This window comes from Sander lucioperca, chromosome 24 (genome assembly GCF_008315115.2).
Source record: "Sander lucioperca isolate FBNREF2018 chromosome 24, SLUC_FBN_1.2, whole genome shotgun sequence".
NCBI classification, from domain to species: Eukaryota; Metazoa; Chordata; class Actinopteri; order Perciformes; family Percidae; genus Sander; species Sander lucioperca.
In genome coordinates, this window is record NC_050196.1 from 7,494,962 (window position 1) to 7,520,717 (window position 25,756).

Genomic DNA, 25,756 nt, shown 5'->3' on the forward strand with positions numbered 1-25,756 from the left:
AATTTAGTGTGATTTTGAGATTAAGCAAATGCGTAAGGTTGAAATTTCATGTAAATATTATAGCCATACATTTTCAAACATGAGACAGCATTTGTCAAGCAGTTTTGTTGAGGCAAGAGGGGAAATACACGCTAAAAAAGAAGTTTACACTCAGATAAAGGCCCGTTTCCTTTTTTTATGTCTGCCCTTTATGTCTTTCAAACGGTAGGAACTACATATCTAATTACAGGCAACATAAACATAACTAAAAACTGTAATTATTTTTCCTTTATTTGACAGTTGTATGGACCTTTTAGCGACTACCCTTTTTGGTATATCAGGGCAACCGTAGTAGTTTTAGGCAAGTTGTCATGTGATGAAAATATGTCAACATCACCGTGCACTGTATTGTGAAACCAGCGAATTACTACTGAAACATCGTTTTTGTTCATGTATAAACATGAGCAAATTGTAGTACTGCTCTCTCGAAGTAACATTTTTATGTTAGCTATCCATTTTTTGGCTGTCACTGCACAGGTATGTTGTTTTTTAGCTAGGCTACCAGGAAATTGCTTATAACGTTAGCTAGTTTACATTAGCTGAGCTATTAACTGTGTTAAATGCAGAGTGTTTAATGCTAATGTTGCTATAAATGCATTGACAGTTACACGAACTACACTAGCACGTTAAAACTGTTATATAACGGGTATGTATTAGCTGCTTAAGAGGGACAATGTACTTCATTTCTGTTGATATATTCGTGCTAACATCATGCCTCGTTTGAAACGTTTCAGGATGGCTGCACCTCACAGTGGCCAGTCCTCCCTTGTACACAGCTTGGCCACACTCCTCCGAAATGATGGTATGTTAAAGTGAAATACACAGACTATTATACCCCAATTAATAGCCAAATTGGGTATGGGTTTGGGAGACAAAACAACAGCATGGTGCTCTGTGTCAGTGGGTGTATTCACTCAGACAGGCACTTTTTCTATATTAGCTAAATATGTCGCCGTGTCCTGCTTGGATCGTGCTCAGAGATATCTGATTAGATATGGATTTATATGTTTAGTTGGTAGGTGGGTCAAATTAATTCAGAGTGGGTTTGATGTTAATGTCTCCTTCATTTAGTTCAAAACAAAGTGACACTATTATTATTACAACAGTCTGAGCGCACTTGTTTGCCAACTTGAACTGAAATGTTGTCATCAAAATTGGACAGGGATAATATTCCAAAGGTGTTTTTGCACAGTGGCTGTTAGGCTTTTTTGTCAACTCAAATGTTTGCTTGTCTTGTAATATTTGTTGCGTACATTTTGAAAGCTTATTCTTTTTCAAATTTGAATTCCACCACACTGTGAACACAGAGGCTATTAGAGCCACATCGTTTGTCTGTGACCTTTTTGTTTGTTTATTCCCTTTTTCTTTACACAATTTCATTTCCCTACGCACCTGTCCACCAGGTGTGAATTAGATCTTGTAAAAAAGATTTAACATGAACACTTGTTATAATTTGCTGTGGATTGAAATTGGATCCCTTAGCTCTTGTCTCTCCCAACCTCTAGGCGACTTGGTGCTGGACGGCAGCAGCACTCTGACCTTGCCGGCGGCCAGCTTGCAGCAGCTCATCAGGCTGTTTGAACAGTACTTGTTGTCCAGGAGCCAGCAGCATGGGTTCCTTGCGCTGCCCTCCCACCCTGCCGACACTGCTTCCCTGCTACAGCTGCAGTTCCTTTTTGATGTCCTGCAGAAAACCATCTCCCTTAAAGTGAGCTGGGGCCCCTGAAATTGGTCTCCACGCGACCTATTTTCTATCAGTCAGTTCTATGGGGAAAAGCCCCTTACCCAAGTTTCCCAAGTGGACGTTTGTACTTTTTTTTTGTGTGATTTAGGAGGCCTTCCTCTGGGGTCAGGACCCACAAAATGTGGTCAAGGGTTCTCATGTGGAAAAAAACCTTTATGTATATGAAAAGGCCTCATCAAAAGATTATATTTCCTTTTACCGTTAACTGTGTGACTGACAGCATTTGCAACCAAACATGGCTTAATCAAGACATTTATTTATTTTATAAACTTTCATGGGAGTCATCTTAAGTGTGTTTTATTTTTGTTTGTTTTTTTGGACAGGAGTGATTCTTATGTTATACCTGCTGCTGGATTTCTTATTTATGACATGTTGTGTGTCTTGATTCTTAAACGCAGCTCATCAACCCATCAGGGGTGAGACTTCAGTCTGTGGTGAAAATCTTCCCATTCAAGTCTTTGAAGTGTTTGGAGGTAGAGTATGAACCATGACTTCGTTCATTCCTTTCATTTCTTTCCTCACCCCAGTTTCTTTTAATTGCATTCCCTGCTTCTTCCTCAATCTCCACCTCTCAAACCATTCCCTCTGTCTGTCACGAAAACATTGTGTGTTTCTTTTTGTCTCACTTCCTCACCAGCTGAAGAGAATCCCTCCACACTGTCTCGAGGGACTTAGAGGAATTTACTCCCAGTTAGAGGTCTTTACATGTTCAAAGAGCCTCAGCTCCCTGGAGGTACTCTCAGTTTGCAGCACATTTGTCAGCAAGTGTCACTGAGTGCATTTGTGGCATGTCTGCCTAGTCAAAGCTAAAGCGATATATGTGTGTATCTTCTGTTTTTGTTTTTAGGAGCTGCTTTCCCTGTGTGGAGGTGACCTGAGCTCTGCACTGCCTTGGCTGGAACTGCACACGCTCAACTTTAGCTACAACTCCATTGTTTGCCTTGACCAGTCACTAGTGAGAAAAATACGCACAGATGCATCATCACTGACTTATCTGCTGGTTGTTCTCTTCACCGGACTTTAACCTTCTCTTCTCTTCTCTTCTCTTCTCTTTCATAGAGTTTACTGAATGTCCTGAAGTTCTTAGATTTAAGCCATAACAAGATTCAGGAGTGTGCTGACTTTCTAAAGGTTTGTTTGATTATAATTTAACTTAATCTAAAACTTGTTCTGCTTCTGGCGAGCTCTTATTTCCACATTGTCTTTTTTTTTCAGCCCTTGAGTGAACTGGAACACTTAAACCTGGGCTACAACTCCCTGCAGAGGGCGCCAACGCTGGGCCTGAGTGCCAGGGCCAAACTGCTCACACTTATCCTCAGGAACAATGAACTGGAGACTATTAACGGTAAAGTCAACTGATATATAGTCACAGAGTTTCTCATCTTGTTCTTTAAACACAGACAATCAGTCCCTGGTCAGATCAAACGGAGTAGGTAGCCAATAAAATCACAGAGCTCAGAGAGGAGTGAGCCAATGAAACCTAAAAAACTGTAGAAAAGAAAACAGGAAGATGATCACTGTGCAGTGACCCCCACCTCCAGCTGTTTTGGTAGCTCTTCTGTTTATCTTGGACATTGTTTATCATCACTCAGTGAAGCATTAGATCACCTTACACCTGCCTGTTTAATATGTTTTTTTTTAATGTTGATGAATTTGTGTGCGTAAGTTGTTTACACTGTATGTTCTTGACATCATGTCAAAAAGAGTTTTCCTGCATTGCTGTGCTGTCTGATTAAGTAGGTGTGGAGCAGTTGTCTTCACTCCAGGAATTAGACCTGGCCTACAACCTCCTGTTGGAGCACTCCCAGCTGGCTCCTCTCTCCCTGCTGCACTGTCTCAACACAGTAAGAAAACACATGCGGAAGTATATCATTTGTGGACACATTTAACAAAATACGTGCTACACATATACCGTATGTGAGACCAAAATGTAATCTCTCCTTTTAGCTTAACCTGGAGGGCAACCCGCTGTACTTCCAGAAGACCCACCGCACCTGCACCGTCCGACATCTCTCCCCAAAGGCTGCGAACCTCAGAGTGAGTAATGACTCAAGCTAGACATGTATTCCATTTTTTTTTTTTCAAACTTGCAGAATGCTGAAGCACCCTAAAAAAAAAAAATAATTTGTCTTGGACATCAAGGCAGCAGCACACTTTATAGTACAAGACCGCAGCTGAAAACAGAAGCAGATCACATTTTTGTCCTGATCTAAAAAATAGAAATGGGGAAAAAAAAAAGAAACATAAGTTGTTGGGGAGCAGTTCAATTTCCAAAGTGCGCTGTGATCTGATAACCAACTGTTCCAGTTATAGCAGCTGTTGGCTCATCTTTGTATCAACAAAGACATTATACTGTATGTCTTGATTTATCTGAAAGCACAGCCTCTCTAAACATACAGAACAGCTCCAAAACAGCTTCCTGTCGACCACTGTGAACTCAAAGGTGTTTCTGCAGGATTCTTTCTTTTTACCACATCATTTTCTTTTGTTTCTTTCCAGCTCAAACTTGATGGTACCCCACTGTCCTCATCTGAGTTATCAGTAAGTTTCTCAATCTGTAATCATTTTAGTGTGTTTTCTCTCTGCAGAAATGCCTGGGTAAATAAATGTAATGGATGCTAAATTGTATGAGTGAATGATGTGCAGTTGCATTATAGTAAGGTATAACATACACTAACATATACATGCACAGTACGTTGCAGAAAGATATTGCAGTGATAATACATATATGTATCATATATTCTCTGTTGTTTTCTGAATAAATAGTTTAATAGTAGACCACTCTCTTCTGCAGGTTCTTCCAAAACCAGGCAGGCTGATCGTCCAGGTACAGACTGCACCTCCAGTTGCCATGCCACCAGAACTGAGTAACCAAGACGTGTCTAGTGGTGCTGGGGAGCTTAGTGACAGCCAGTCAGTTGGAGAAGTGGCAGTCTCACACAATCGGAAGAAGAAATCCAGGGTAAGAAAGGTGCTTAAAGTGTTTTAAAGTGGTTATGTAGTTTTTCTCTGTGATGCGAAATATGTCCCAAACGATAACTAAATCTTTTCCGTGAGTCACTTCAATTTTAAAAGGATTTGAACTCACAAATTGGTATTCTTTACTGATCTGTCTAAATGCTGTGCCACATTTGCCAGTTCACCTCCTGGGCACTGCCAAAGGTGCTCCTGAGCAAGGCACCGAACCCCCCAACTGCTCGGGGTGCCTTTCCATGGGCAGCTCCCTCACTCATCTCCCTCCCTCAGACATCTCTCCATTAGTGCATGTATAGGTACTGAGCACGTGTGTGTAATTCAGGCCTGTGTCTAATAACAACAAAGTGAAAAACATTGTAATTTCCCCTTGCGGGATTAATAAAGTATACATTATTATTATTTATTTATTTATTTTAAAACCATTTTGTGTTTCAGAGTAAGGTGAAAGTGCGGCGGGCCAGTATATCCGAGCCCAGCGATACAGACTACGAGCCCAGACTGCTTTCCTCCTCACAGAGTGAGTTTTAAAAGCATATCTAAATTCTGTCTCCCCGGCTTTTATTTTATTTAACTTTTTCCACTTCCTAGTTTTACCTACAATGTGTGTAATGTTGCTGGCTGAGATCAAAGCTTATTCAGCTGCTGTGTAAATATCTAAACCATACATGTAAATATGTTTTTCCTCCACCAGGCATCGTCCTCCCCCACCAGCAGGAGATTGAGCGCATGTCCAGCTTCAGAGACCAGCTGGGCGAGGATTGGCTGAGATACCAACATCATCTAGATGAAGCTCCCTCCTCTACCATCACCGTCGCTGTCAACACCAACCAGTCGCCTCCTCACTGCCAACCCCTCCCCCTCCCCAACGGTGTTAATGCCACCACATGTCCATCCAGCAGCCCTGGGCGGCAGGCGGCTCCATCGTCCCTGGATGTCCCAGAGGTCCTCCCCCCATCGTTGCTCTCGTCCGAGCCAGGATTAGAGACATCCGTGGATGCCGACCTGGAAATGGAGTCTACCCTACGGTGGCCCGGTCAGAGCTCACGGTCCACCTTGGAGGACAGCGCGGTGGATGGCGTGGTGGCGAGCTTACCAGGGGCGAGTCCAGAGTCCCAGGGTTCGGCTAGAGGGGAGAGCGGAGACACCAAGGAGGAAGAAGAAGAAGAGGAGGAGGATCTGGGAGGTAGGGTATCAGTAGCATCAAAATATTCTGTTTTTCTCCCATCCCGGAATGCTGTATGGACTAGCCAGACCCTCCTCCGCAGCGCTGTGGAGGAAGGTCTGGCAATGCGAGACTACTCACATATCAACCTACTTACATACAGTATTATTATATTTGAATATACCTTGCAACCCTTCTAAAAAAAATCAGCACAACAAGGTTTTTAAGCTTCTCCTTCTCCTGATCTCCTTTCTCCTCTCTTCTTTTTTTATGTTAGTGGACTTGTGTCACCCCCTACTTGTGGGTGTCTTATCTGACAAAGAGGAAGAAGATGGCGAAGGCCAGGGGGAGAGGAGGAGGAGGAGAAGGAAAGAGGTGTTCCTGCGTATCAAACAGGGCCTGGCGCTGGAGGTGGACATGCAGAGCGGTCAGGAGAGATGCCGCCTGGAGCTACGCAGCCTGGCTCGGGTGGAGACCACAGAGGCTGCCTGGACCCGAGGGGTGAGAGGAGAACGGGAGGGATAATGAAAGAGGTGGAACAATGGGAAATGACTTGTGGTGTTCTGGGATTTAAGAGATGTCTTTCTAATCTCTCACTATTTGAATGAAGGAAACTACAATGAGTTCCCTCCTCAGTATATTGCTTAGGTTGTACAATAAACTTTGCTAAATAAACTTTGTATATTGTGATATACAAAGTCAGCCTTTTATCAGCTTAAGAATATATCAAGGGTTATAGGACTTATGTCTCAGCAGGATTTGGAAAAACTTGTCCATGCTTTTATCTTCAGTAGACTCGACTACAGGTCTCCCTAAAAAATCAATCAGACAGCTGCAGCTGATTCAGAACTAACTAAGACCAAGAAAGTGGATCACATCACTCCAGTCCTGAAGTCTTCACACTGGCTTCCAGTGTCTCAAAGAATTGATTTCAAAATACTTTTGCTGGTTCATAAATCACTAAACGGTTTAGGGCCGAAATACATTTCTGATCTGCTACTACACTGTGACCCACCCAGACCTCTCAGGTCGTCTGGGTCAGGTCTGCTTGTTGTCCCCAGAGTCAGAACTAAACAGGGGGAAGCAGCGTTCAGTTTTTATGCATCACATATCTGGAACAAACTCCCAGAAAACTGCAGGCCCGCCGCAACTCTCAGTTCTTTTAAATCAAGGCTGAAGACCTTTCTTTTTGATGCTGCCTTTCTTTAAATAATTGTTAATTTATAAGTCCTCTGGGAGGCTCGAGTTGGACTCGGTTAACTTGTTAAGTCCTTTGGAAGGCCCAGTTTGGAACTGGTTAAGTCCTCTGGGAGGCCCGAGTTGGACTCGGTTAACTTGTTCTTATACTGCACTGTAAATTTTATTCTCGTATTTTATCTGTTTTTAATTTTTTTATCGTTTTAAACTGCTCTTTAATGTTTTATGTAAATCACTTTGAATTGCCCTGTTGCTGAAATGTGATTATACAAATAAAGCTGCCTTGCCTTGCCTATAGATTTTAACCATATCACTAAGTTGTATTCAAAAAGGTGTCAATTTGAGTTTTCTTTCTTCCTCTCAGGAGACAGAAGAGATGCTTCCAGCTGTGGAGCTTCAGTTCGAATACATCAGCTGGGAGAAAAGGAGGAGACGCTACGTCATGCTTGATGATGAGCCACAGCAGGCATTGCAGGTTAATAACACACAAACTGAAATTTAATTTAATAGATATTGGACAACTTGTATCTTGTAAGATTGCACTCTCCTGCAAAAGAGGGAGACACTAAACCCAGAGATGTTAATCTACACACCCACATGCACGATGTGCACCACATACATACAAGGTACATACTGTACAGTGAAGCAATGCACATGCTCGTAAATGAGAACAACACCCACCCACTGACTTCTGGGACCAGCCTGGTCATGCTCACAGGCTGCCCTCCACTTAAACCTTGTTACCTTTGTTTTCGTTTGTGACGTCAGCATTCCAGCGGCACACTCTGTACCATGTTTACTACTTTGTTTATGACTTTTGTCCTCTCACATTGTGCAACATCAAATCTGTGCCAGGAGTTATTTTAACACACGATACCAATCCAAGTACTTCAGATTTGTGGTGAGCGGTCAGGAACTTTTTGGATTGTGTTTTCTAAACAGACACATAGCTGAAGTGAAAAGTATAAAACCTCAACAAACACCTTCAGCTTTACCATGGCTGCTCATGGCAGAACGGAAACACACACGGTACCAGATAAATTCCTCAAATTATCCTTGAGCTCTAGTTTTGCATCTTCAAGAAGCTCCATGTAGCTCCTACAGTTTCTCCTCAAAGTTTTGAACATCAAAATAGCTTACTGTGCATTTTGTACCCGCCACACAGATTCTTTTTTCATGACCAAAATGTCAGCAAGCTGGCCTATAAGACAGCTGTTGGCAGCCAAAATGTCTACTTTGGCCAACTTTTCTCGACTGACAAACACATTCTCTGCGCTGACATTTGTTGACTGGTCGCTCGGTTCTGTTGGTAATAAATTGACTGTTTTCTATTGCTCAGGGTGTCAACAAACTTGTAAAAACATTACTTTTTGCTTACTAGGCTCTGACTGACGTGCTGACAAGTGTGGCGGAGGAAAACCAGCAACGGGACTCTGTGCTCCGCCCCAGCTGTGTTCGCCTGCAGTGCCTTCGCTGCAGGTCAGAGTTCACGCTTAAGGAAGAAGGGAGTGAGGAGGAGGCCAGGGGGAGAGCAAGGAGGAGAGGGGCTGCCATGCTACCAGAGGGTGTGGAAGACCAGGATCAGGAGGCGTTTACAGAGTTTGATGATGACGGCAAAGGTGAGAGTCTGTGTCACTTTTGGATCAGAGCCAACACTAAGAGCACAGGTGCTCTTGGTCCTCCACATGGTGACTAGACACCAGTCCTAAAGTCTATATCCTCAACGTTCCACTTCCGGGATTGCTCCGTTGTTGACGGATATTCCGCCGGATTTCACTCATTTAGGCTATCTGTCCAATCTGAGTTTTCTGTTGCACGACTAAAACAACCTTTGAACGTACACATGTTCCACCAAAACAAGTTCCTTCCCGAGGCTATTTTGCAGCGGTGCCGTTGCTCCGTACGGCGCTTAGCGCCGCCCAAGACAATTGTGATTGGTTTAAAGAAATGGCAATAAACCAGAGCACGTTTTTTTTTCTCCCATCCCAGAATGCTGTGTGGACTCGCCAGACCCTCTCCCACAGCGCTGTGGAGGAAGGTCTGGCAATGCGAGACTATAATGCGAATGAGGAAATCCGGTAACTGTTCCAGGCAATGTTTCCAGACTCTGATATCTTTTTTTTTTGTTTGTTTTTTTATGTCGTGATATAGGTCTTAAATTTCATTCATAATGGTCTCGTAAAGTCTTAAATTTGACTTGGTGAAACGTGCAGAAACCCTGTTTAAACAAATTTCTGAAGCAACTTGATGTTTGGCTTTAGTTCATACCTGAATCTGTCATCCTTAGATGTCAAATAATCCCCCCCCCACACACACACACACACACACACATACCAGCCAGAAAAGCGTTTTTCTGATTCATCCCTCACACTGAGTCACGCACAGTCTCGGTTGAGTCATGCTCAGCCTAACAGACCATCCGAAAAAAATAAAGCACTAACGTGCATTATAATTTCCTTCCTCTAAAATCAGTGCTTTCACACTTCAATGTCAGCTGGGTATGTCGCTAAAAATTGGAGATAAGACAGAAAAGACACAAAAGAAGGTCACACATTACACCTGGAACGTTGTCACATTCATGCAAAAAAAGAAATGTTTTATCATCAGTTGAAGTCAAATCACTGCACGACTACTCCTCAATTATCAGGCTCCTATTGGTAGTCTGCACAGGGCTGCATATTTTCCCAAAACAAAGTTTTGGCTTCAGATGACCGCGAGTGAAGAATCCCAGGAGTTATCTCCTCTCTTTCATTGCCAAGCGGGCCGCTCTCTGCTGAGTTAGCAGCAGATAGATAATACCCTTTGCTGCAGCAGACCCCTCCCAGTGCTTCAACCAAACCTAGCATTAAGACTTGCTCCGGCATGCACAGACTGCACACAGGCTTTGTTGGACAGATGTTTTGGGGATTTCTTGGATCCATGCTCCTTTTTGTTAGAATTAGTGTTGGTGTTTCAGGCAATAAAAACCTTTTTCATTTGCACGTGTCGGAACTTAGGCATTTGTTTGCCTGTGGGTAACAGAAATACATGCAGATACAAAGAAAAGCGTGTCTCCTTCATATGCAACTTGTTTGGAATGAAGGCGTGCACGTTTTCTGTCTCTTTTCTTGCATCATAAGTAATTTGGTTGTCAGAATCATTAACTGTCATGTTCTTGAGTAGCGATAGACACAGACGATATAGTTTTAAAATGCAACCCTTGTGTTTTTCATGTAGTTTCACACAGTATAGTAATAACATTTACATTACGTGTCATTTAGCCGTCGCTTTTATCCAAAGCTACTTGTTGGCTACTTGGAGCAACTATGTGTTAAGTGTCTTGCTCAGGGACACATTGGTTGATGTATCGCAGTGTGAATTCAACCCAGATCTCCCACACCAAAAGTATGTGTCATATCCACTGCGCCATCACCACATTTTTTCTTTTTTTCTTTTTAGGAAACAGTAACATTTGTCCAGAATGTGGTAGCGATCATGTGGTCCAGCTGGCTGGCCAATCAACTCCCTACAGCAGTACGCCCATCCGGCGCTCACCAAGGCCGGAGAGTGGGGACGATCATCTCGATATAAACCAGAGTGCAAATAAGGTCTTTCAGAACAGTAGAACACTTTCTCCTCCGTCTGTTTTCTCTTTTGCTGTAATTTAATTCCAGAAATGTTCAACCAGAAACTCATTTCAATGTTTTCATCTTTATCACAACAGGATGATTACACAGATGGCAGTATTAGCAGTAGTCCTATCCTCGGTGCTGCCACCACTACAGAAGACCCCGCCTTCGTCACTGCCCAGGGAAGCTCCTTCTTCATCGGGGATGGTCAGGGTGATACGTCCAGTCTCTCCTACAAATCAGAGTGCCAAAGTAAAGAGGATCTGGCTGGGAGCTACCATTACATTGCTACCGGTGCCACACCACCTGAAGTCAAAGCCCAACCTGAGGGACGATCCACCCACAGCGGTGGGTTTTTTTTCACGTTTTTTTTTTACAAGTTTCCTTAAAAAGAGGTACCCTGGAAATCCAGAGTTCTCGCGAGAGCACAATTTGAATTTGCTCAGCGAGTCACTCTGGCATTAACTGTGCCCTTGTAGCCAAGCTGCACCAATCACATCGGTGTATCTGATATAGGCGGGCCAGAGGCAAGCTAAACAGATGACGACAGTTTAATCTACCAGTTAGCTCCGCTGGTAACTAAGCGTATGGGGCTCTGGATACGTCACCCCGTGTATTGTTTTGATTGTTCGTAGTGTTATCCAATTGCGTGCAGTGAGATTTTCAAATGCATGCTTGGTGCCGCCCCTCGAGTTGGGCCATTTTCATCACTCAATGCCAGACCCTTAATCTTTCGGATTTGGGTCTGGATTTCCAGGCTGAAAAAGAGGCAGTATAAGGTGTTAAACAGTCTTACATTTAATTTACAAAATTCTTAAATATTTAACATACTTTTGGTTAATCCATTCATCCATTTCCTGCCTCTTATCTGGGTCCAGGTCACATTAATTTAATTAATTATATTATTGGCAGTACAGACAAAATGTTATATAATGGTTAATAATTCTCGGCTATATCGTCTCTACAGGTTTTCCATCCATCATACTTTAATATTTTGACTAGTAAGATTATGAATCAGGTAATACATTGCATTCAATGTGCCTTAAAACATTTTTATGTTTAACTTGGTGAACCATGCAGAAACCCAGTTTTTTTTTTAGGGCTGCAACTCACGATTCATTTTTTTTCAACTAAGCGTTACGTACAGTGGCTCAGAACTGGTGTAGTCTCAGGGTCCAAATTGTCCCACACTGCGAGCATACAGTGATAATTGCTTTATTTTTTTAACTCACAAAATGAAAACTGAAATCAAACACATTGCAGCAAGAGTGCAATTAGGGCTTAAAATCAACATAAAAAAAAAACATTAAAAGCATTGCAGTAGAAGTTATAACTTACTAGTTATAAACTATTTTAGTGCATAATATGTGAAGAGGCCTTAATACAAAACAGGGCAATACTTGTGCAGTGCTGAAATGATAAAGAGAAGAAAAGTTGTTTTCACTAGGAAGAAATGGTACTTCAAAATAAAAGCACTACTCTGGAAATGTGTTACATTTCAAAGTAATGTTTTTATGACAAAGCTGAACCACTTAAAGGCCAACCAGGGTGGAACCACTGGTTTGATGTATGAAAATGTCAAAACAGTAGCGGAAAAATCACCTAAAACAGTCTCAGAGTGACATCAGAATCAGAAATACTTTAATAATCCCAGGGGGAAATTATTTAAATCATTAGACATTTAAATCATTAGACATCTTCAAGATCACATTTTTAAAACTGGGACAAACTGAAATGGATTTGACTTTTTTTTTACATCCAAAATAACATTGTGATGTTGGCAGGACTACGTATTGGAGGAAAGCCCAAACAGCAGTAAAATATAAATACTATTTTATTACTTGATTTGGATTCTGCAGTTCATATGGTCATTGTAAAACACATCAACTGTGGCATGCGGTATAAACTGTTTACGTCAGCTTCATTGCCTTTTCCTAAAGACATATTGAAAGCTTAATCGAAAGTGAACAGAGATGGGAACTTTTGTATCGCGCGGATATTGTGCGGTGCAGAAATCCTTCGAGGCGCTCTGTATCTCTGTGACAGCATCTGATTTCCTCCACATCTGTCTGCCATTTTTAGATGAACCACATGGTAACTGTGCAACAAGACGGATTGGAATCATTACTGGAAGTGATGGGAGAGGAATCAAAGCCTGAGAGAGAGAGAGGGCTGCGTCGTAATGATAGCTTTCTGTGTCTTCTTTGTTGTAATACTGTAGTTGCGGTGCCAATAGCATGTTATCTGTCCTTCTGAAACCACAGTACTGGAGACACTGTACTCATCCTAAAACACTGACTGACACTGAATATAGTAACTTTTTCTGGTGACACAGTACACCCATTGTTGTGGAGCCAGAGGCCATAATTTTCTTTCTTTCTGAAGAAGTGCTGTGTGTGTGTGTGTGTGTGTGATTTTGTGAAACATGACCCATGAAAGGATATTCATGAGACTCCTTTTTTTTGTTCCTTGCACCTTCTTCATTATTTAAAAAAAAAAGGCTTCTTTGTACGTACATGTACACGTATACATGTACGTACAAAGAAGCCTTTTTAATCTGATCTCTGTTTGCACTCTCTCTTCAAATGAAAGCCGTTGGGTTTGTTTTGGCCTCTGCAGGTCAGTGCCCTGTCATTTTTGATTCGCTGTAAGCATTCATCAATGTTCAAATAACCTCCATTGCTGTTCATTGGTGAATTTATTGCTCTTAAATGCCTTTTCTGCGTGAGGGCTGTTGGCTGTTGCTACAGTCGGCGGTTTTATAAAAGCCAAGAAATATGTAAGCTGCCAGGAAACTGTGGCTTAACTATTAGTGCAAGATGTAATTTGGGGGAATAAATAAAGTAGGCAAAAAGGTGAATTCATTTTGAGTGAGTTTATTTTTTTTTTTTTATAAACTGTACTCCAGCCCTAATTCAGAATTGCTTGTTTCATTTAGTGCTGAAAAACGCATTAATAGGGATGGGACTGCTGACTGCTCTCAAACACCATCTTTGTGTTAGAGCAACAGTTTTAAGGCTGACCAACTGTTGATGTCTCTGTAGATGATTTGGACCTACTGTCTGAGGACTACGAGGCGGTGGACCATCGGCTGCAGCTTTTCCTCGATGTGGACGTCTTCGAGGAGGAGGAAGAGCTTCACTCTTTCCTCAAAGTATGTAAGCCCCTGAAAACCTTTTTTTAATTCTAATCTACAGTTTTTGTACGGATTAAACAAACAAGATGTTGCTGTTGCCTTCAGACAGAGCCAGGCTAGCTCCCCCTGTTTCCACTCTTTATGCTAAGCTAACCAGCTTGTTGGCTGTAGCCTTATATTTAACGGATTGACATGAAAGTGGCTTAGAAAATTATTAACACTCAAAGCTCCTGTCTGTTTGTTTGTGCGTGTGTTGTTGGATCAGGTTTGATTGACAGTGTTGGCAACATGAGCCATAACCCCAATAACTGTCATCACATGTTTAACTCCATGGCTCACAATAAGAAGCAGATTGAGAAAATATATTTTTTTAGGGCCTTTAATCTTTAATAGAGCTAATATTAAGGCTAGAATTTATTATTGCCAGACTGCTGTGTTAGCAGAATGTTGCCAGTGATGGTGGTCTGTGACTGATTGCTCAAATGTAGCAGTATAATGTTTTTATGTTGCTGTTATTGTTTCTTTTGTGATCGCGGTTTTTAAAAAGTCCTCTAACATATCTGATGATGGCGGAAAAGATTCCAGCTAAATGGGTGGCGACAGCTTTAAGACCTGCAGCACTAAAGCTGCAGTTTTAATCTCAGTCGGCCAAGATGAACGCAGTCAGTAAATCTCCCACAATCATCTTCTTCTTTGTGGCTTTTTTTTTTTTTTGAAGAGTTTTGTGCTCCCCCTGCTGTCCCTCAGCGTTCTCTGAGACCTCTTTAATATGTATTGCACCCTGGGAGCTCTTGAAATTGCTATTGCTTTTCTCTGTCAGACACCTGGACATGGAGCAAAGAGCGGAACAGGACCAAGCAAACCACAGCTGGAGACAGGAGGTCTCGCTCCATTCATCTTAGTTATGTTTATTTATCCAGTGACAGAGCAAGACCTTGGGCTAGCGGTTTCATTTTAAACCCCTGCAGAGCTTGCGAAAAACTAAAAACTGCGGAGAATATGGTTAATAGTTCAGTATTGAATTTGTAGCCCTGTGGTGCTCATTATTATGCTGTAAAAGACAGTATTCACAGGTGAGCACAGCACTTGTAAAATCCGTTTTTTGCTATTTTTTTTTTTAGAGAAAATGTCCACTACAGAGACAATGACAATGTTGCTGCTTTATGTCATGTATCCCCTTTTTCTGTGTGCCTTCAGATGTCAGCTGTCAAATTTGGGGAGCCAGGGCAGGTTCCCTCTCTGTTGGTGGTGTCAAACCAGCGGATCTATTTCTTGGAAATGACATCAGAAACCCAGTGAGTAGAGCAATAACCGCATACAAGACAGTACTTAATTGCAAGAGTGCACACACTTATTTCAAGTTACACTGCATAGTTATTTGCATTCTTGCAGTATTATATATTGTACGCAGTATTATATATTTTTTTGCATTAATTGTGGGTGTAATATATATGTATGCATGACAAAGAAATTAATGCTTAAAGATAGCGTGACAGTCTAAAGCTAAGTCAGTGAGATATTGATACAACACATTCCAAGTCATCAAAAGAGTAATCAAATCCTGCTGGTGTGGACAGCGAGGGCGCCACTCTGCAGTTAACAATTATGACTTTTAATGCCGGTGTGTAAGTTCCACACCCTCTCCTTTTTAGGATGTGGAATATATTGCATAACCTGCCCAGGTTTTTGGGTCACATATTGAGAACACATTGACCTTGCAGTGTCTGCTGACTGTGGAGTCTTTTCTCCTTTAGTATTGTTTCTCTCCTCCGTCGCCCACACGAAAAGCTTTTCTTCTCTCATCCAACTAGAAATCTGTCCCTTTAGACATGATGAGCCCATGCTGTGATGGCTGTGGCAAAATCACTGCAGAGTCACCGTGATTTCTGACCACAGGAACTGACTTCACTTGTTCTTGGCACTGTGCAAGAAGTCAAACCGTTATTTTGACCTCATAGCTTAATTCTTGAAAAATGAGGTATTACATAAGTCATTGCCATGATTGTAATACAAACATATTTTAAAGTGTTGTTCTGGCAGTCACACCTCCAAGTGTCAGAGATCAAGTAAACTATTTAATGCAGCTCACTGTGACAGCACATTTGCTGCACTTTCTGAAACGTTTTCTTCTTTTTTTTCCCTCCCAGCAGAGGCCAGCTCTCTGATTGGCTGCAAAAGAGGGACAGCCACCCAATCATGGAGCTCAGCTACCTGGAGGTGGGACTGGGCTCTCAGAGCATCCACATGGAGTTTGGAGACGGGGAAGTGGCATACACCCTCCTCGTGAGGGATAGTTTACGCTGCAAACGCTTCTTTGGCCTCTTGACAGGTAAAAGGAAACACTGCCAATTACAAAATGGTTTATGTTTAATGTATGGAAAAAAAAACATAAAAGCAATTTTAATTTTTTGACTATAGTCAGAGAGAGAAACTCACTGACCCTGCTTTTACTCTAGTTACTTGTTACACTGGTTTCAGCAATTTCGTCAGGGTGCTCTGAGGGAAGATGCAGCAAAATAAACCGCACACTTATTTAGATTAAAAATAAATTGTAGAGTACTATTGAATCCCTGAGGCAGGTATTGGAACAGCATGTTCCACCCACAAGCATTGTGCCACAGAAACCCGACCTACTCCCCTCACAAACTAATATTATACCATATGTGTGCTACGTGACGCAAATCTCGGCCCCCCCCCCCCCCACCCTCGGTATTGGGTTCACTCAGGCTGAGTACATCCTGCCCAGACCAACATGTCTGCAAGGTAGAACCAGCGGCTGAGAGGAAAACCTTTTATTAGACGGGGGCTCCTGCTCGGGCTTGGAATGTCTGGAAAAATATGGAAAATGAATTTGACAATCTCCAGCCCCTAAACCTGTGCAGAAAACAGGAAAACATCTTGGCACTTGTGGAAAAGCATTGCTGCTCAGTACACATAATTCTACATTTTGGGGAAATTTGACACAGACAGTGTGACGTATGACGGTATTTTCCCCTAATTACTGTGACTGTTAATTACCAATTTCAGGGTACAAGATACTACACAGGCAACAACAACAACAAAAAATAATCTATTTCAGCAAACAGACATGCTGATTAGAAGAGCAGTCCCACTTTTTCCACAACTTTCTGCCTCCAGCTGCTGTCTGATGGGGTTTTGTCCAGCTTTCACTCATACACAATCAAGCAAGAATAGTTTTGGAAGTATATAAAAGTGTTGTTTCATACATAATGTTCTAGCATCTCGTACAGTTTATTTTTTTATTTTTTGAGTTTCAATTTATTTAATCTTTTCTTGATTTAACTCGGCAATAAATACAAACAGACAACTGTCATGACAGACAATAGCTTTTTGAATACATGTATGCCGCCCCTTCCTTTACCCAGAGGCAGTGGTGGAAGATCCGCTACTGACGTTAAAGTAGTAATACCACAGTCTAAAATGTTAATTACTAAAAGTACAGAAGTATTATCAGCAAAATGTAATTAAGTATCAAAAGCACTCATGCAGAATGTCTCTTTTCACAGTTATGATAATATATTATTCTGTTTTTATCACTAACAAATACATGTAAAAGCATTTTAATGTTGTAGTTTGTCAGTGTGGAGCCAATTTGAATACTTTGTATACAGTACTATAGTACCGCATCATCTCATATAAACGTATACACTTTATGTAAAAAGTAGTCTCTCATTGCCAGACCTTCCTCCAGAGCGCTGCGGAGGAGGGTCTGGCTAGTCCACACACCTCTGTAAAATCGCCTCGGGAAGGAACTTGTTTTAGTGGAACACGTGTACGTTCAAAGTTTGTTTCAGTCATGCGACTGAAATCTCAGACTGGACAGATAGTCTAGCTAGCTGTCTGGATTTACCCTGCAGAGGTCTGAGGAGCAGTTAACCATAGTCCTCACAAATCCACCGGAGTTTAGAACGCCAACACAAAGAAAGCGGAAGGTGACAGACATCTGCCCTAAATGAGGGACGTCAGGCGGAATTTCCGGCGGCAACGGAGCAATCCCAGAAGTGGAACGTCTTGGTTATAGACTATGTAAAAAGTGACTAGTAACTCTAAGTGTCAAATAAATGTAGTGGAGTAAAAAGTGCAATTCCTCGCTAAAATGTAGTGTAATGTAGTAGACGGATAAAGTAGCATAGAATGGAAATACAAAGTACAAGTATGTCAAAATTGTACTTGAGTAAATGTACTTAGTTACATTTCACCACTGCCCATAGGAATGTTATATAAAGAGAAAAGTAAACTGATGAAGAAAATGCAATTTTGAAGCCCCACTCAGAAACATGTGGGTATTCATTAACTTATGCCCCAAAGTCACATTTGATCCTCTGACTGACCAGCGTTAAGTGACATTTTAGATGCATTTCCTCCTACACGAAATGTTCTTTTTTTTTTGTCTTATCTCTCTCACTCTTTCTCTTGCCTCCCCTCTGTCCTCTGAGAGCTTTTTCTTTCGGTATTAATTCATAAACCGCTCTATTAGTGCATTGTATTCTTTGTGGCGGAAAATGATTCCAGATTGCTTTCGGCAAGACCACAGAGTTTGTCCAAGACAGAGCAGACAAGTTGAAAAACACGAATGATGGTTTGCTTCCAGATGCATCCTAAAAAAAAAGTTTGTTTAAATGCCAACCACCTCCACATAAAGTATAGGATGTTTATGTTTGCTTTGGTCCTTGAAGACAACGATCACTACGTTCTTATGATGGCAAAATGCCAGATTATCCCCAAAACAGCTGTTGTAATATTCAGTTCAAAGACGTACGGAAAAGCTTCATCATAACAAACCCTGACTATTGTCCAAACTGGCTCCTGTCATGTGGACAAAGATGAAAACCACAACTGGAGTGATGGAGGACTCGCTGGCAGAGAGAGAGAGAGAGAGAGAGAGAGAGAATAACAAATAACTGGGACAGTTTTCTGGAGCTCAGAAACTAACCGAGTCTGACAAAACTTCATTGAAACATGAGAGCTAACACGAGACCTCTGGAATCTGCAGCCATATTGATCTTCTGTTTTTGTTGGCCAGTTGTTTTATTGTCAGTTTTCATTGTTGTCACTCAAACTGTGCTATGGGAGATCTGGTAAGGGTGATGGATGCATACCCCCAACATGTTTATGGTTTTCAGTAGTAGCAAGAGAGAGAACATGGTTTTGGGTCAAATGCACCTTTTGCTTTCGAAACTAGGAAATCTAATCTTTACCCCTTTACCCCTTTACCCCGTTTGTCCTGTCCCAGCTGTCCAACATATCAAACAGTGGTATTTGATTTCATGTGAAAATCATCAGGGGCATTGTTGTTGGCGGCGGAGGCTGCCAAGGAGTCTGGGACTGAAACAAGAGGAAGCCGGAATACTGACATAGACCAGAGCCACCAACAAGAACAGGGCTCGGCCCGTCACATTTGTTTACTTGTGATTGCGATCTTGGATGGCACCTCGTTAAAACTGTCCACAGTAACAGGTCATTTAAGCTTTGTTTGCAAAGTTAGTCTGACACTCAACAGGTTTTCTTCAACACATAAGAAATGAAGGAACCAATAATGTAGAAGACTTTGACTCGAGTCCAATGCACATTGTTTTGTGAAAGTGATTGAGCCAGCTGCTATTTTTAAGGCTTTTTACTGACCATTTAACTTTGCATGAAGAAATGAATCTGATTCGAACCGACAGATTTGTGTTTTGCAGAGTATTTAAAAGCATCCAAGACATGACAGAGAACAGGGCAAGAATGTTACATTTTCATCCAACAGCAACACTGTTTGATTAACTCCAGCGTCCACAACATTTGAACAATTGAACACTTGTGGCTGGTTAAGTATTCACCGCAGTGACAATGTTGTATTTGGCTTCTGGCAAGTGTTAATTTCTTACTGGGCATACCGTACATTTCTATGTAGGGAATCCTTGAACGAATATAAACAAAAATACTAATGTGGTCAAATTAAACCAGTCAAGGTACCACTTAGTACGGTGTTAATGAGTTGTAAGCATTTACATTGATTACTCATCTCATTTTGTGTTTCCCTCCGTTCACCAATTAGTGCATGCACATGTAGACAATGTGGACATAGTAACAAATAGGCAACAGATGTTATTCATTGACATAACATAAAAAAAGGACACCGATAAGTAACAGGGGACAGCATTGTGAAAATAAAATGATTTGAAAAAAGTAATAACTCAATTGAAATCAAAAAGGGCGAAGAGAGAATTCAGAGGCAGAGTAGAAATGAAAATAGATAAACTGAGGGCGTGATCTGTTTGGGTTTATCAAAATCCCCTCTCATACTTGTATATGACTGGTTATTGAAACCCCAGTACTTTTTGAGCGCTGACAGAAATGTGTCCGTAAACCGGAGTTTTGAAAACAATCAAGTGGCGAAAGTTGGCATTGAATGCATGTTCCGATTCCTAGTCTTGTTTACTTATTATTTGATCAGATAGTTCCTGTTTAAATCAATTTTAGACAGTATTTTAGTCAGGGAAAGTCACAGGTAACACACTTCTAGGAGTGTGTGATGTTGTGAAACATGACCCATGAAACGATATTCATGGGACTCCTTTTTTTTCGTTCCTTGCACCTTCTTATAAGAATATTGATAAGGCAGGGTTTGTTTTGCCGTCATTTTATCTCCCTCCACCGTGAACCCCTCTTTCGTCCCCACTCCTCCTCAGTGTCCCTTTAAATCCTTTTGAAGTCCGTCTATTCAAACTTGACTGTGAAGCCACACTGCACATACCCTTTCTGTCCTGTATTGTTGTCACACTCGATGACACACTACAATCCGTGAATGCGAGCGTGACCCAGGCCATTGTGCTCCCAACATTTTTTCTCACCAACTGATTCTATGGAGCCGAAATCTTACACCTGCAACAAGAGACCTGTTGGCTTTTTTCTTATCGTAGTTACAATAGCAGAAGAAGAAGTCTCCGATTGAGTTTGGCTTTTGTGTTTAGCATGAATGCTTGGGTGTGACATTTTTAAGGCTATTGTACTTTTTCCGTGTCCTTTACAAGTTAGAGGAAGTGTGCAGTTTCTACATTTGCCACATGTATGAATGTTTATCCTGCACAAATCTGTAACCGTTTTATCTAATAGTCAACTATGGCTAGCAAACCTATTCCAAGAAGTACTTGCATCCTCTATTTCCTTCCAAAACGTCTGATAAAAGGGAGCGCAGAGATGCTTCCACTTAGTGTGAGATGTGTTTGACATCTCGTGTTTGAACAGTTACTCACAGCTATGCACCTTCCCAGCTGTTTCCACTAGCTCCGAGCTGTAACACAGCTTTGGTTGGCTGATGAGTTTTCACGGGTTGAATCCTCTTACTTCCTTGTTTTCTTTTTCTTTTTCTTTATTGTATTTTTTAGTCTTTGGTATTGGTATTTTCATACTGCCGTTAATGATCATTATGGGTTTATCTGTTGATTATTTTTTATGAATAATACAAATGTAAATACAGAAAAATAACCATACTTTTCCAAAAACCCAAGTTTACATCTTCAAATTGCTCATTTTGTTCAACCAAAAGTCCCAAAACCCAGAGATATGCAATTTATAGTTTTGTAAAGCTGAGAAAGCCAACAAATCCTCTCATTTGAGAAGCTGGACACGTCAAATGCTTACTTCAAAAGTTAAATGAATTAAATATCCAAATTGTTGGTGATGAATTGCTCAGATAATCAACTCATCGTGTCAAGAAGCCACTGGAGTTGGCTTTAGTTTCGTACAGACATAATTATCCGTCTAGTTATTTCTTCAGTTAACTGAAGAAGGCTGACTTCACAGACAACTATATATAATTACAAAAAATATAATATTTTTGTTGTTATTCCCTCAGGAATTGTGCGCGAAATGGCTCACAAGTCAGAGAGCAAGCTGCAGTCCATCTCTACCACAAGACTCAACCCTCTGCACCATCTCTGGTATGCTCCGCTACATCTCCAGAGAAACTGTCAGACATCTTTGATTTCATTTGTTTATATGCTGAATGATGTGGTCTGCATAGTGTTGTGCATATGTCTGTGTTGTTGGGAGGTTTAAGTTAAAAGCAGTTCTAACACTGCACATTGTTGGCACATCTTTAGTTGATTACAATAGGCTTTTTTTTTTTTTTTTTTGTAAAACTGCACCACTAAATTAGCTGGTAAACCACATCTTAATTTGTAACATGTGTTACACTACAAATCCTGAATAATGTGGTGTAGTTTGTTATCACCTCCAGGAGTATTTCGACACCTCTTTCTGTATGTTTTTCTCTCCGAAACAGAAGATAGTAGCCTTCTCTAGGCTCTGTGGTTGTCTTATTAAACATGTTATTTCAGAGGGAAAAAACGAAAGGAAAAAAAGTTTGAAATGGGGGGAAAAAACACATGCTGTGAATAATCAAACATTTTAAGTATACAGACATAGTGTATGCCTTTGTAGCAGTTTGGACAATCTGGCAAACATGCTTCATCCTACCAGCAGAAGTCAAATAAATAGCAAATTCCCTTTAGCTTGGATTAGGAAATGCAAAATGGAGCATTTTCTGTGACATATGCCAATCATGAAGAGTAGTATATCCAGGTACCACCGCTCACTTATACCTCAAATCTCGATTTGTTATTTGTCCTCAAGCAAACCGCTCAATTATCACAAAAGCAGACACATCAAAGCAGCCCCTCCATGTGTTACGAGTCAGCTAACCACAGTCTCAGAACACACTCGCAGGGTTTTCACAGTCCAAACTCTGTCAGCTATTATTATGTCAATTATCTCCTTTGCTTCACAGTTACTGTGAAATTCACCCACGTGATGCTGAAGTGCTTCCATCTGAGACAGCATGGCAGCACCTGTCAGCCATAAGTCACCACACTCCCAACACTCTGTTTTCTTTCTGAAAACAGCGTCTGTGCTTTATATAAAAGCAGCCAGGTTCGTGTATGATAGGAGATTGTTGTGCTAATATTATGTACATTTAATATTATTGATTTCTTTTGGTCTGTTAGGCCTCTAGTGTGTGAAGACATCCAGGCAGATGTGGAGGATGGCCAGCTGCAGTTTTTCTACATTCTGGCTTTTGTTCGGCAAGGTAACATTCCCGTTACTTCCGCATAAAAACATACACCGTAAACTTTATTATGCATCCCATTTTAGGTTTTTAGGATCTTTACGTTCCTTGCCAAATATCTCTCTGATATCGGTAGAGGGTTCTGCTGCTTTCACCTGTGATCCTCCATCTTACTGAGTTTTTTTTTTTCTTTATACATGTTCACGTGTTACAAGAAAGATAAGATTTCAAGACACAACAGGTCGTGTATAATGGCTTCTGAATGTGCAAAGATAATGCTATTTACTTATGATGCTGCTATCTTCCTGGCATCTTTTCTGGATTCATACTGGTGCCCCATATATGAAACTAAAGATCCATCTGATTTGTAGGTAATTTAGCTTACAGTCTGGGGAAAAGGTAGAATAAGCTAGAAGCGGGAACATTTATTTTAACCAGCTGGACAACAGCCAAGAGTAAATGCCACAATAAAAGCCCTCATAACATTCCTGCGACCCTTGAAATGTGTAGGAAAATATACTAAATGGGAAAAATAATAAAGTGGATACAAGATTTTATTTTCTTCAAAGTTAAAAACAAACTATGGCAGGAAGAGGAAAATATGGAAGAGAGGATGGTATTTGTGGGCAGCAGCTGATGTGAGTCCCCTGTTAAAGATCCACATCAACAGCCTTTGCCACAGAATGAGGCAGAAACCTGTTTTTTGACTGAACTGAGTGACAGACGACTGCGTTGATATGCATGTGGTCCGTACATGTGCGGGATGCCTCACTGTCTGTGCTTCAGCAGACGCATACAAAGCCAAGGTAGCTGCAGGCTGCACACACAGCTGTGCACGCCCGTGGAATGTCAAGTGCTTTAATTTTTAACATGCCTAGATCTGCCTTTCCCCTCTGCTTGCTCTGTTGAAGATGGAGCTTTCTGATAAGAAACATAATACCCAAAAACTCATCTTTGTAGCAGAAAGGTACTTTGTAATGCTTTTTAAGTCAGTGATTCATGACCGTTACCTATAGTACTAAATCAGAGGCGAAAATCAACGTTTGAAAACTGTTTTATCAAAACTACTGTATGTAATGCAAGAGGGCAAAGTTCACTAATCATGTGGCTCCAAACAGTAAGGGGCATTAAAAACATTAAACAACTAGTGAAAGTCAACTTGCCAAAAGGTTTTCCTTGATGAAAAAAATAATGTGAAACAGCTCATATTTTCATATTTTTATTTCAGAGGATATTTGGACGCCGCTGACAGTCCTGGCTACCCGGGAAACCCTGTACCTGCTCAAAGAGGATCACCAGTGGAGGAAAAGCTCAAAGAGCCCGACAGTGACTGAAAACAACGAGCCGAGCAGCGGGAGCGTTACCATTTTAGAAACGCTGCCAATGAGCTGCGTGAGCTCGGTCCACCTGTGGCCTTCAGACCAGTGCAGGATGGATATTAAGCTTTACGATGAGGTTAGTAACTTAGTAGGCAAGGGTGCTTTCTGGGGACTTCTTCAGGATCAGGAAAAGATGCACAGTATTTCCACAGCCTGTGCTGTCTGCAGCAGTTTTGTTGTGTGTGTGTGTGTGTTGTCGAGTTGAATTTTTCTCTTTAACTTCCATAGTTTCTCTTGCTGTGTTTTGCTCGTGCAGACGGTGAAACAGGAGAAGACGTGGTGTGTGCGCTCAGAGAGCACTGAGCTCCTCCAGGGTCTGCTGGCCTGGGTCAGAGCACAGTGGGAGGCTATGTTCGGAGTAAAACTGCACACAAGCCTGCAAGACAAAGCAACATAATAGGGGGAGGACATGGAGAAAAAGGAGAAGAAAAAAAAATAGTTCCAGTCTGTGTGTTTTTGTTTTTGTTTTGTGAGCATGAATTGTTGGTACTGGGAAATGTTTAGTGAGCGTGAGCAAGTTTGTCTTTATTTTCTCTCGACACAGTCTGCACTCAGTCTGGTCCCATTACGCTCGTTGCTTTCATCGTCCTTTTTAAACTTGGAAATGATTGCACTCATTCATGTGGTACACAAGCCTGTAAAAGCACTAGTTGCATAATTCTTTATTCTCCAGATACCATCCAGCATGTATATCAGCTGAAATGGAGTGTGCCTTGTTTCTTTCACACCTGCCATGTTTTCCTGTTGAAATACACCTTATTGCATTTCGTAGTGTTCTGCGATCACTGTAGCATCAAGATGATACCGAGCAAAATTTGGGTTTTGGGAACTAAAAGGGCAGTAGGTTGGGGTTGTTAGCTAAGCCAGCACCCTTCTTAAACTGGACAGTCATTCCTGGCTGTCTTAGGGTGCAGTGTGTCGTGACATCACATGCTCAACATGAGGCTGGAGGTTCTTCTGAAAGGCCAAGGCTCAATACCATGTCATGGAGGGTCACCTCACACCCCAATTAGGGTCTTATGATGTGTCTCTGCACTCTGTTATGTGAGCAGAAAAAGGATACCAGAAGTGCAACGGTGCAGAAAGTCTGTGACTGTTGCAAAGATGAAAAGTAGCATTTAATTATCAACTAAACCCTTCTGTTTATTTAGTTTATGTATCGGTTTAAAACATGTAATACAGAACCTCTGCAGCCGTGTGCATAACTGTATGTATGGAGCCACTGCAATGTGAATCTGTACAGCATCCATCATGCACAGATACCGGTAAAGATCAAAATGGACTCAGCACTGTTAATTTAGATTAACCAGTACGACTTTATTTATTTATTTGTTAGCGTTATTTTTCATTATGGGTTCATGCAAAAAAAGTCTTTTATTTTTATATAAATATGAAGAAAAACATCTCATGTATTGTGTATAATTGAATATAAAAGTTAATGTGTT

At 41.3% G+C, this 25,756-nt stretch overlaps 1 protein-coding gene across 2 annotated transcripts; it reads left to right on the top strand.

Annotated features, from left to right (window-relative positions):
- Positions 1-289: 289 nt before the first annotated feature.
- LOC116044663 (serine/threonine kinase 11 interacting protein) lies at positions 290-25,756 on the top strand. 2 transcript variants are annotated; one of them, XM_031292067.2, is made up of 26 exons: positions 290-516; positions 774-841; positions 1,545-1,747; positions 2,182-2,256; positions 2,421-2,516; positions 2,631-2,738; positions 2,843-2,914; positions 2,999-3,128; positions 3,524-3,627; positions 3,731-3,820; positions 4,283-4,324; positions 4,578-4,745; positions 5,195-5,276; positions 5,451-5,942; positions 6,199-6,422; positions 7,483-7,593; positions 8,500-8,737; positions 10,557-10,705; positions 10,822-11,074; positions 13,771-13,880; positions 15,060-15,157; positions 16,010-16,191; positions 21,721-21,805; positions 22,871-22,953; positions 24,161-24,387; positions 24,568-25,756. In XM_031292067.2, the coding sequence occupies exons 2-26, from the start codon at positions 775-777 to the stop codon at positions 24,706-24,708; spliced, it is 3,630 nt and encodes a 1,209-aa protein (XP_031147927.2). In that variant the 5' UTR covers positions 290-516; position 774; the 3' UTR covers positions 24,709-25,756. The 2 variants fall into 2 exon arrangements, with proteins under 2 accessions (XP_031147927.2, XP_031147928.2); XM_031292068.2 differs by having other exon boundaries at positions 16,013-16,191; positions 24,568-24,744.

What these genes read in the sequence shown, in the direction of transcription:
- LOC116044663 (XM_031292067.2), top strand. Translation starts at nt 775, where the DNA reads ATGGCTGCACCTCACAGTGGCCAGTCCTCCCTTGTACACAGCTTGGCC. An exon ending in ACTGCTTTCCTCCTCACAGA is followed by an intron (nt 5,277 to 5,450) that starts GTGAGTTTTAAA and finishes TTCCTCCACCAG; the next exon opens with GCATCGTCCTCCCCCACCAG. An exon ending in AGAGGAGGAGGATCTGGGAG is followed by an intron (nt 5,943 to 6,198) that starts GTAGGGTATCAG and finishes TTTTTATGTTAG; the next exon opens with TGGACTTGTGTCACCCCCTA.